General features: G+C 35.4%; 1 protein-coding gene across 2 annotated transcripts in view; it reads right to left on the bottom strand.

Annotated features, from left to right (window-relative positions):
- Nucleotides 1–12955, bottom strand: part of AGMO (alkylglycerol monooxygenase) — a 187072-nt gene that overhangs the window by 72816 nt on the left and 101301 nt on the right. For both annotated transcript variants that reach the window (XM_026799496.2, XM_005480836.2), the window contains exons 11-12: nt 7373–7455; nt 6125–6230 (exon numbers count right to left, since the gene is read on the bottom strand). In XM_026799496.2, coding sequence (XP_026655297.2) covers nt 6125–6230; nt 7373–7455 — 189 coding nt within the window. The remainder of the gene's footprint in view (nt 1–6124; nt 6231–7372; nt 7456–12955) is intronic.

Raw genomic sequence — 12955 nt, forward strand, 5'->3', positions numbered from 1 at the left:
GTTTTATTTTATGATTGTAAATAAACCCTGGAAAATTCCTTCCCAGATTTACCACCTGAAACTGCAGCTGTTGGCTGACACTATCAAAGCCTCGCAATTCCGAACTCACGTGCAAATCTCATCAAGCGCAGACACTTCTAATTGATTCCAGAAGTTTTTCTTTTGCTAAGATCAGCGGGCAGAAGAAGAATAATGAGCAGCTTTTAAGCAGAGGGGGAAGGGTGTTGAGCTCAGGGAGTGGAGATTTTAAAAGCTCCAGCTCAACTGCTCTGCCAGAAATGCAGAGCAATTTTACGGTCAATTGGCCAGAGCATCTGGAACTATACATCATAGTCCTTAGTTGATGGTGGTGAAGCCGACTCTCAAACTGGCTAAGTCTAAAATCAGTAATGACTCTGCTGTCACACCTAAGTGGAAACTAACTTAATCTACTGCCAGATTTTACTGTGACTTTTTCTAAGGGACATTATTCCCCTTAGGGCAGTTGTCAAGAATATTAAAAGTCCAGTCCCTGGGATACACTGCATGGCATAGCAAACTTTTCTGAATGAAGCTAACACAGAAAAAAATGATTACAACGCGTGTTTGTTTAATTCCATGTGTGTTGACAAGGCTTTTTATCATAGGCAGCAGAGTTTCCTTCCATCCCCAGTTTCATTTCTAAAATATATTTGAAATACACCAGCCAATCTAGTTGTGGCACAGAGACTGCATAAATGCTGAGGTCATAAATCACAGCACAGGGCATGGAGCTTTCACCTTAATGGAAACCAAATATGGGACACGCGGCTCTTTGAAATGTGGCACAGATGATCATAACGAGGGACCAAGAAAAAATGCTACAGAGCAGAAAACTATCGTTGATGTGGAAATAAGTTCTTATGAGTAAATGTTTGTTTTATGTCTGTACTCATAAGTCAGTATTCCAACACTGGTAAATTATACTAAGAAACAAGTGAGGTAAAAGCAACTCTTTGTATGATGAAAGGAAAAATAAGTAGTGTGATAATATATCACATTAAGAGGGACTTCTGTAGAACACATGATACAGTGTAAATTAGTTCTTTAATAAAGAGATATTTTATATTTTATCCAGACCAATTAGATTCTATGCCATAAGAAATACCAGAATTGCATCAAAGATCAGGGAAGCAGTCCATTTGGTACAGAATACTGTCTCCAAAAGTTTTTGGAACAGCTGCATCTACCATGTTTAGATACTCTGGAGGAGCAAATAAGCTATTTGACCACAATAAAGCTCATTTCTACCTTCATTAGTTAAGGGCTGAATTACACCCTACAGCACAAGACTCTGTAAAGCTGGTTATATTTCTAATGTACCACATGCCCACATAGAAAAGAAAACAAGTTATTAATTTAAAACATCACACATGTATAAAACCTCCCTTTTTCTCTCTTTTCCACCACTCAAGTTGCCCTAGATTTGTTGTCCTTCCTACCTGTAAATTAACACATGCCAGCCAACGTGGCATAGCCAGGCAGCTCATTAAGTTGCAATGCAGAAGGATGAAAAGATTAATTCTTAGATACAATGCCTTAGTTACAATAAAGGTAAAAGATAAACATATCAAGACAGACATCTATTTCCTTCTCCCTCTTCCTCACTCCTAGCCTCTTATTTTAAGTCTGAGTTGCAGCTACTATGAGAGTTGGTGAAAATATTTAAAACAAGAGTTCCAACAACATGTCAATGGCTCTCATTTCTACTTGCTCCTCATTAGTACTACTGTCAAATAACAGCCAGTGTTTGACCAAATTCAGCTCATGGAATATGCTGGCTGGTGCCAAACCAGTGCAGTTGGATGGAAACACTTTAAAGAGGTGGACCATCATCACAGATTTATTTTTACATATCGTGCCTGCTGAACTGTCACATAACTGAACACACAAGCAATGTTTTCTGCTACCTCCAGGTGGTTAGGAGGCTCCAGGCCCAGTCTGACAGAAAATGATTTGGCTTTAGTAATACACCCAATCATCACATTACGCAGGCATGAAGTAATCAGCCTAAAGAAAGCTAACTAGTATAGGATGTGGCAGCACAGATTCTCAAAAGAAACACACCAGCTCTTCAAACCAGTCAAATATATTCCCCGTAACCGAGGTTTTTACTGACCTCCACCCAAGAAATAATTTTCTTAAGATATAAAAATTTCCTCATATATCACCACTTTTTTCTTAAATAAACAAATAACACATAAAACCTCAAACAACGAAACAACAACAAAAAAATTCATTCCCTCCCCTTCCCACATTGACCTAATCATCCATATGAAATATATACAGGAAAAGGAACAGAAAATGCATGATGAGGAATGTACACTGTTCTACCTCCTGTGGTCACTTTTTAGTGATGATAGCTTCAGATTATTTTCTTGGAGAAGAAAAGGACACTGAGAGAGATCCCCATGAGTATACTATATATTGAATTCAAATACAATAGCAGGGAGGAAAATATACTTAAATGATCAGAAAAATAACACAATTTTCATAAGGAACCAAGTCTGGTAACACACAACTTCAAAGCATTTATGGGGTCAATGCTGGTTTTACTTGACTGCAGCTTTAGCAAAAGCAGAAATCTTTCTTTCTTACACAACTATAACATCATTTTGCTTCCTCCTTCCCTGAGACCTAGCATTAAGAAACTTTCTTGCTCCACAGCAAGTTGCATCCCTTACCTGGAAAAAACCTTTGTCTGGCTTAGTCAGTCCTGCTAGCAAAGCCAGTTAGCAGGACAGCAAGGAGGGTAAGAGCCAGAGGGCAAGACTGCTCCTTCTACTCAGATTGCCATCTTCAGATGCTTTTTTTATGCCCACCTGAGCTAATCTAATGACAAAGTGGGAAAAGCTTGCTCCTTGTTTCCTCTGTTCTTCTCCCCTCTCTAACTGGCTCCCTAGTTTTCTCTCATTTCTTCTTTATTTCCCATTTAGTTTCCCCCCAGAAGGTGTTCTTCCAGTGCAGTAATTCAGATAATTGTCAAGTCTCTTTATGAGCCAAAAAAAGTAATTTTTGGTTTCAAACACCTATTTTTGGCAATTAGAATACCCTTCAAATAGTATTGCAAGGATATGTTCTTTAGAAATCTTTACTGATCCTGAAGTAGTCTGAGAAATAGGAACATATGAAACATAGTAGCAGAAAATCCCCCACACATATGAAAACAGTAACATACTTTATCCCTCATTATTGAACATGCTGTTGGTAAAATCAGTCTTGTACTTATCTGCTGCAATGTGCACAGTTAACTTAAGAATTCTGAGAAAGAATTGTTTGTTAGATTCTTAAAACACTTTGTTATCATTAAGTAATCATGCCCTTGAAGGCTTAATTTATAGACAAAATCAACACAAACCCTCTTACATGATGTTAACAATGGATTACTAAAGATTTATTAATTTGGTAACACACAAGCATGAAGATGTAAAGAAAACATCTTCGAGCATATTTCTGCTTATGACTACTAGAAATATTAGATTAAAAAGACCAAAGTCAGCTAAATATAGATGTATGTTAAAGACAAGATATTTACATGAGGAAAACAAAATGATTAATTAAATGTTTCAATTTACACTTAAAATTTGTAAGAGAATGTGAAAGTGAAAAAGAGCAAAGGAAGTTTAAAATCAAGCAGATTGCCTATGTTATTATATTATGAAGGATAAACAACTTGGAATGATGAACAGAAACATTTTTTAGGATAAATTTTAGACCTAATTTCTGGGGAAACCATCCGTTTATATATTTCTTATGCTTTCTGGTACTGCTGTTTCAAAATGATGATGTCAATATTGAGGTAAGACATTACTGTTTGAAGACTTTTTAACATGAACTGAAAAATCTCCTGACATAAATCCTATTAGACCCATAAGAACATGCCTACCATGCATATAGTACATTGGGAGCAAAAGTGGATCATTTATTTTAAAAGTAGGTCATTCATTTTAAAATGAGGGACATTTTGAAGTTCATTACAAATATTCATACTGCAAAAAGGAGAACATTTTTTATTGTGAAGATGGTGAAGCAATGGAAAAAAATGTCCAATGAGGTGGTAGGTGCCTCATCCTTGGAAATTTTCAAGATCAGGTTGACTGGGGCTCAGAGCAACCTGATGTAGTTGAAGATGTCTCTGCTAATTGAAGGGGATTGGACTAGAGGACTTTATACTTCATATCCAAACTATTCTATTATTCTATGATCACAAAAGCTATTAATATAATGAAATTGTTGATTTGTGAGAAAATGTCAAGGGTGGAAATACTGGCATCACTCAGAAACAATACCTATTCTGGTTTGCCCAAGAGCAAATTATTTGAAAGACACTTATTTTTTTCAGTATTTTCAAAGAAAAATTGTGTAGAAGTAGTCCTGTTTCTTGTAAAAAATGGGCTACATAGTCAGTGTCAAACAAAGGACTAAAAAAAGAACAATAACTTTAATATGAAGGATGAAGGAATAAACACAAGGAAGAAAGTATAGGAAAGTACAGTAGAGAAGAACTCAAGATGACAATGAAGTATTTCTTTTAATGACAGAAACATGTAAAGAACAGAGCAAGAACCACTTCATTTTATTTTCCTCTTCGTGAAAGAAAAGGAAGCTATAGAATTCCCTATAAACAATAGGAATATTAATCTAATCTTTTTCTTCTACTCATTTCTTAGTAAGAGACATTTTTATATATGAATAAAAATATATATAAATAAATATATATAAATAAAAATACCAGCAGGGCAGGTATTGAGGGTGTATATAATGACATAATTCTCGCAGAGTTCAGTTAGAATAGCCAAATAATTCAAGTCTGAAAGCTATGTCTCAAGGGCAAGGTAAATTGTTCCAAAATTTTAGAATTTGTCACTTCAAGCCCTTCTACTGTATTAGGCTACTAAGGAAATTTTACAAGCAATTTTCAAATAATATTTAAGTAAACCTCTTAAAATACCTGCTAAATTCTTGCAGACTCTTATCAAAGGAATTCAAGAACCATTTGATTTACACACCAAAGCTTTGACAATGTAACAAGGGGGGCAGGGGAGTAATGAAACAATTCTCAATTAGTGGCATTTATCTAGCTTTAAATATTGTCTAACAGCTATTGTTTTCCAATCCAGGCAGAAAAAAAAAACGGAAAAAAAAAAAAACCCTAGAAAAACCTCCCAGACCCACAGCAGCCATAGACTTTTTTTTTATTTTTCTAATTTCATTTCTTTTAGAAAAGCAGGAGAAGTGAGACCACTTCTAACTGGGAAAGATGCTATAAATTTTGCATATGTTTGAAGTCAAAGGAAACATTCTGAACCTGACTCTAAGTTCCTACTGCTTAATTTGATTTTTTTCTGATTTTAAGCCAAAAGAGTAACTTTCTGATGAGGTTCTACCGATCCAGCCAACTATTCATAACCTTGTTGGTTATGAATAACCATTATTTCCTGGTAACCAATAGTAAGTACCTTGGTAATGTTGTTCAGATAGGAATACTAACAATGATTATTGTTTTTTCATTGTGATAATATTAAAAGAGATATGAAATAACAACTGTACTGGAAATGAAAATAATAAAAAGCAAAAGGCATGAACAGGATAAAAGTAAATGCTAAGAACACAAAAGTAACCACACGTATCAGACCATAGGTCAATTTAGTCCTGTATCCACTCCTTGCCAATGGCTAAAAGTCTGTTTGTGAGGCACAGGATTAATGCAGAGCAAAACACGTTATATTTAAGTCTTCCAGCCTCCAAGAATTTTCATATTTCTCCCATAAAAGGGGAATTCAACAATCGAAATTCAGCAATGCATTTGTATTATTCACTTCAAAGCATGTGATCACAAGTAAATTATTTTTGCAAGAAGTGGTAAATGCAGTCCTTCATGACCTTTTTTCTATGATAACTGGCATCTCAGTAGTGAACTGGAATAATTTTCTTACAAATAATCATAAAAAGTGAAAAATAATGAGATAAGAAAAAAATAATACTTTATTCAAATAGCATAATGAAAAATAAGGAAGCAAAATGTAAACGTTTAGTGTTTCTTTTCTGCAAAAAGATAAAAAAATCTAGACTAATCAGCATAGACATTTTAAAATAAATATCTTACCTCATATGCATAGCCCAAGAAGGAAAAATGACTCCTAAAGTAGCCAAGTTTGTAAGCACCTATGAAGACTAAACAGCGGATGATTTCCAAAATTCCTGCTTTGGACCTAGAAAAGAGAATCAATTCAGATTAACATCCAATCTTTTCCTCTTTGCTAAGTTCAGTGACAAAGAGAAAATAAAATTAGTTTGTGATGTCCTCCACTTACATCTAGTCATCTTTCTTAAACTTAAAATTAAGATTTTGGTATTTATCTTACATTGACTTCCAACCATGAATTTGCTGTCGTAAGAATACCAGTACTTGCAAAATATATTTGAACAAAAATGGAGCTGTATATTTACTTACTGTCCTTTGATCTCAAAAATTACCACAACAAAATTCTGAGAACTGCTGCATAAGTAGTTCAGAATATTTTCAGTGGTCTACTTCCATAAATTTTTACTAATGCCTCTTTATTAACTCCCTAGGTTATTCACATGTCTGGCATGTTGACAGACTTTTACCTATCCTGAATTAAACTGTTCAGTCCTTAAAAGTGAAAGGTATTCCTTTCTGAAAACATAGTGAACAGCAGGTGCAAAGCAGTACTGGCACCTCAATCTCAAAGGAAACTTCTACTCCACATTTCTTCTCTCTCAGGGCAAATAAGTTTTTTGTAAGCAAGTGTGGATGCCACTTACTCTTCTTTAGCACCACAGTGCCCATATAGACTACTTCATAATGTATCTCACTGGCCTGGTGTATTCAAGATCCAATTTCATTTGAAGCTATACTGATTACATTTAGTCTCAAGTCTACACCATCTTTCACATGATTTTGAGCCCACTCTGAGCTGCACTGCGTGCCCTTCATATACCATCACTGTATCTGGCACCTACACAGGTGCCAGATACCTACAGCCTGGCGTGCTGCACAGGGCTCACACAATCCAACCCTGAACAGCCTCACACAGCTGGCAGGTCCCAAACCCAGAGGAATGGCCCCAGTATATTCAAGCACAGAGGAACACATGAAGAGCTCATCCCAAAACCTTTCTGCAAGGTTTTCTACACAGATGTAGTCACTTCTTGCTATGGGAACAATCCTGGATTTAGGTGCTGGCTAGTCATGTCTTATTTTCTAGCAACAGCCAGCCATGTGTCTGGGTGATCATATCTCTTTATCGATATAATTTCTGAGATTTACATATAGTTATAAATAACCCATAATGAAAGAATAAAAAACTCCACATATTTTGTATCTTACTTGTTCTCCATAAGTAGACCAAAAGATGCCAGGGACAGAATGATAAAGCCAATTCTCACGAGAACTGCTCCCTGTGACAACATCTGTTAAAAGGCAGACAAAAAATTCATTTAGAGTAATCTGGAGAGAAATGGAGTTTTTACAGAACAGTAGCTTGAACTTACTGAGTTAAGCAAGTGTCCTCTTTTAAAGTAATTTGCTACTTTAAATTTTAGGAAAAAAATCTGCTATGGATAGCACTCATACCTGGAGTAACCACATTCACAGTTGGTTCCTGAATACTGTATTAATGTTTAATGTTATCTCCTTCTGTCCTACATGTTTTTTCCCAAAGTTATTTGTTTTCCTTTTGACTCTACTCAAGAGGGAACAAACTTACTTCTAGATAAAAATCCCAGCAGCTCTGTTCTTTAAACATCGTATTATGTTACCAGATCTTTACAATAGCCATCTTTGAATTCCACTGGATAAAAATGCCAATGTACTGGTGAGAATAACAGCTCACATGACATGATCATGTTTAAGATGAAACAAAATTAATGTTTTCCCTTCATGACAACTTGACACTTGGTTCCCAACTTTTTAGCTCATATCATTAACTTCAGACTTAAAACACTTTTAAACATTAACATGGGCATGAGTATTTAGATGAATCGCAGCATGAGGACTTCTGTCCTTAAAATTTACATTAGAATGACATAAACAAAATTCATAAAAACAGAAATTGTTTTGACTGTAAAGTTGGAATTTTTAAAATTTATCAAATATTTATTTTGTATTCTATACAGCTGCCTTTGAAAATCAAATATTTAATCAGTTTCCTTTTTTCCCTCCCTGATTTTGTTTCAAATATTAGTTTTGAAAAGCTTTTAATTTTATTTTATTTTATTAAAACAAAACAAAATTATTGGATCTGACTGAGTTATAGGAATCCTTTCTTGCTTCAGCAGCAAAAGAGTTTATGAACAGCATCTTGCGCTTCATTTGCAGGCATTGGAAAAATAAAACTCCACAAATGTCTGCCCTGATTTCCATAAATCCCATTCAGTGACATGCCCAACTTCCTTCGGTCGTGGCCCCAGCCCCTCAAAGAGATCTAAGGTAAGTATCTGTGAGCATGGGAGGCCACAGGAGGATACTCTCAAGTTTTACAGCTATGTGAACTTAGAGTGCCCATGTGTGCAAAACACATCAAACCACACACTCAGTCTGGGCGGGTTTCTGTTGTTTTACTGAAGCATCACAAACACCTACTTAGATATCCTCCACAGTTATTGAACAAAGAAAACTCAATCCCAGCAATGTGCAAGCTAAACAGCAGCCTCACCAGTTTACAAGCCAGAACACGGTTCTCACAAATGACACCTGTCAAGCCACTCTGCCGCACAAATTTGTACCAGGTGAGAATCAAACTTATTACTGCATTTCCACATTACCAATCTGCTCCATTCCTCCTTATGATAAACTTTTCATCATTAGCAATAGGAGAAATTTGTTTTGAAGTGACAAAATGTTTGGAGATAGCTTTTTTGTAAAAATCAGGCACGGATTCTATTTGAATTTAATTAAATGAGGAGTACTTTAACTGCTCATCTAGCCATACTGAGTTCAACTTCTACTTCAGCTTCCTGTACAATCTCGTTCATACAAAAATTCAAGAAGTGAGCGAAGAAAAATATGACTTGGCACAGACATAAGGGAACTCGCCCATAAATTTCTTAGAAATGCTTTGACAGGCTTTTCAATAATTGTTACTTGTCTAATAAAGGGGTTTTCCAGGGAAAAAAGACTGAAATTCAAGACTTTTCTCCTTAAAGACTGTCCTCACTTTTAAGCTGAAAAATTACACCTTTTTTAAAATCTACTCATTCTTGCCAGGTGTGTCTGATTTTTCTTTGTTTCCTCTGTGATGTACCGGGTCCTGCAGACTGCCTGAAAAATGCTCCCACAGTGGCAGAGCACTAGAGAAGCAAGGTTTTGTATCCTAGGCAGGAAAGAGAACTAAACATCAAATCCAGATTTCCATCAAGTCATGGAGTAGCTACATTACAATATATTGCTAAAATCACACTTTGTGGAAAATGAACAAAACTGCAATGGTTTTCATACAAGTACTAATACCTGTCTTCAGGAAGGATTCAACAGTACATGCTATGAATGAGCAAGGGTGTCCCTTGTTTCCAGTTTTAAAGAGCTGCATGATTTCAAACTTTTCTGTCTTTCCAGTGATCCCAAACTTCTAGCTTGTCCCAGGCATCTGGGTTTCCCTGTGACTCCAGCTGCAGAAAACTGATAGCAGCAGATAAGATAATGCCGATTCATTCTACCTGCCTTTAAGTTCACTGAAGTGCCCAAAAACCCATTATTAACCTAAGCTTATGCTGAAACTTGTGGAGACAGCACACTGGGAATGTGGGAATAAGCTAAGCACTTTAGGAATTCCATTTCTTGCCATTAACTAGACTGCAAGCCTAAAAACTACATTTGATACTACTGCATTAAGAGTTGGATTTAAGTGGATGATGGGAACACTTCCCAAAAGCAGACAATTTAGGGTCATATTTTAGTGGTGGTTTTACCCATAACTTCTAATCAAGGACTTTTTTCTTAGCTTAAAGATATATTTTAATTTACATTACTAGAACAGGAAAAATAATTAAAATTATCCCCCACATATATCTAACACAGAAGAATAAAGCACAGACTAAGAACTTGACAGGAAATTAATAAATTTCAGATCGGTTTTAAACATGGAGTTCCAGAAAAAAAAAGGAATAGAAATACATTTTAATGTCCGTTCATAAATCAGAAGAACTGAAGCAACCATATAACATTTTAAAAAAATCAAACTCAAATGTAAACAAGCCTTTATCTTTAAATGGTTAAAATGCTATAGGAGGTTCTATGGCATAATAACTACCTGAACCAGGTGTGATCATATTTTACAGACTTGTTTTTTCAGACCAATTCCCATTTCTCTTCAGATACACTCCTACTTGAACTATACTATTTTGAACACTAGCTATTTGTAAAACTCCTTATGGTGAGTATGCACTCTGGCCCAGAATGTGAGGGACTGGAGGACTCTAAAGCACAACTGGCAGATCCTGGTTAATTTCAAACTTGTTATCATTAAATTCACACAAAAGCATGACACTGTAATGCCCGAGCACAGTGTGGCACAGTCAAGGATTACCAAGAAATTTTCAGTGAAATACACCATGATGCTATTGGGAATAACATCTTTTAGAAAAGCAGTCATATAGTGTAATTTTTACCACTGTTAGTTTGCTTCACTAACTTTCTCTAACAGTTCCAGTGGTATAGTAATATGCTGCTTTGATTCTTTTATTTGCTTTCAAACATGTATCACCCTATGAAGTGGATGCTGGCAGCTGAGGCATCCATTTTCTAGGCATTACTCTACCAAAATCAACAAAATAGTCAGTGGGTTATATCACTAAACTAACATCATATATTAAATCTATGCACTGCAAGCAGCAGTGCAAAAAGAATGTGCCTTTTACACCTTCATTAGTGTTAGCATCCTTGTTCCACCTAAACATAGTATGCATGGAAATATATAAAAAATGAGTATTTATATACTGGAGTATTTGTATAAACAGAGAAGCATGTGGGACCACAGCAGGTTCCCCAATTACAAGTCAGCCACAACTTTGCAATGTGGTTATTGGCTGCAATCAAGCAGAAAAAAATATTTCTGTTGGATTTTCATTTCATTTAAAGCTTTAAAAATATCTTTGAGCCTTAAAAAATGGGGGGAAGGGGGTTATAGAATTTAGTAAGAAGTTTACATGGCTTTGTAATCAACAGAATGTCATAGCATATTTTATGGTTTTTTAGTAATGAAAAAACTTATTCATTTAAACAAAGGAAATGTTATTTCAAATATGTATTTAGATAAGCATTGAAATATTCAAAATAGATTTTTTTATACTGCAAAGAAGTAGGTTTCTTATTCCTTTGAAAGAATAACATGGATGCATTTTCTCATTCTGATTTGTCCAGTGGTTCAAAAGAACTTCTAGGAATGATGTCAGCACATTTCATAAGTTAACAGTTGCCCTGATCTCATACATCAGATGATCAGATACATTCAAATTAGGAATGCTAATATGATTCTCTGATTTTTCTATTATTAGGTGTCATTAGCTATATGAATTTATTTTAAGTTAGAATTCTTAGGGAAAAAAAAGTTAATTCTTAGCAATATTACATACACTGTACTTGGTGATGTCCTACTGAATGGATATATTAGTTGTTCTTAACTTTCAAGAGATCTATATTACTAATTTCCATCTAATTGAAACTGCTCACATATTAATTATAAGCACAGTAAATGGTATAGTATCTATTAACAATAAAAAAAGACACTGCAAAATGTGTTTAAGGTGCACTTCACTTTGATTTATATGATAACTGAAGTTCTGGAGCTATGAGACTTTTGCTTTGAATGTACTGCAGTTTTACACTCCTAGCACTCTCTCTGGGACTGATCCAAATCCCATTTCTTCAAGGAGCTTTGGATCAGATCTAGATGTGCAGAGCTCAGAAAGCAATTTTTATTCACTGGATGTAGTGCAGATCACTATACAGAAAACAAACACTATATACTCTCTCCTGTGGAAAATATATATTTGTTCTTTCCTGTTTTGCTCTTTTCATAAGTTAAATGTAGGTCATTCAGACAGAAGGTATATGGTTGCTCTTTATGGATGGAGAAATTTAACACTTCTACAGGGCGTGAGACCAAACACTGAGCAACTGTAATCACTTGAGAAATGTAATAGCTGTGTGCTGTGTCTTACGGCTGTTATGAAATGGAACTTATACCTAAAGATGAGGAAAACAGTTAGTTTTCTCCATTTATGGAGCTATGCCACAGTTATGACATAATTCATTGCCAGACAGAACGTTCCAGTTGTATCCATAGACATTTCATAACTCAGTGTAGTGGAAAACTGATATTGAAGAAAGGTTTTTTGCCAAGTAAAGTTATTCATACACAAGCTTCCTTCTCATGACAGCTTCTCCACTGTACTGCAGAGCAATGCTGGAACTGTGCCTTGGGACCAGCACTTTCTACACCCACGTTGAAGGTTTATGTCCTGAGATGAGGTGCTTCCAGGCCCCTGTGCTCCCCTTATCCTTACTACCTTATTACCCTGCAGTTTTGTGCAGAGAATTTTCTAGTTGCTTTTCTACAATAAGTTCATAAATGGAGGATCCTCAGGACGTTTCCTCCATGACGGAAAGAATTTAGTGATTATCTGGGGCTTGGGTGCATTTTTCAACTTCCTTTATTACTTATTCTTAAACAGCCGCAGTTATCAGCAGATAAAATAATGTGGACCATTCATTTTTCCTTCCAGGAACAGAAAAAGGCCAAAAGAAAAAGAATAAAATAGAAAAAAATCAGACTCCTTAATTCTGGCTGCTAAAAGCAGCAGCATAGAGTTAAAAAAAAAAACAAACAAACAAACAAAAAAACCAATCTGAGTGCAAAATGAAACAAATGGAAAAACCTCAAACACAGAGTTTATTTCCTATGCAAATGTAGGA

This window comes from Zonotrichia albicollis, chromosome 1, assembly GCF_047830755.1.
Source record: "Zonotrichia albicollis isolate bZonAlb1 chromosome 1, bZonAlb1.hap1, whole genome shotgun sequence".
NCBI lineage: Eukaryota > Metazoa > Chordata > Aves > Passeriformes > Passerellidae > Zonotrichia > Zonotrichia albicollis.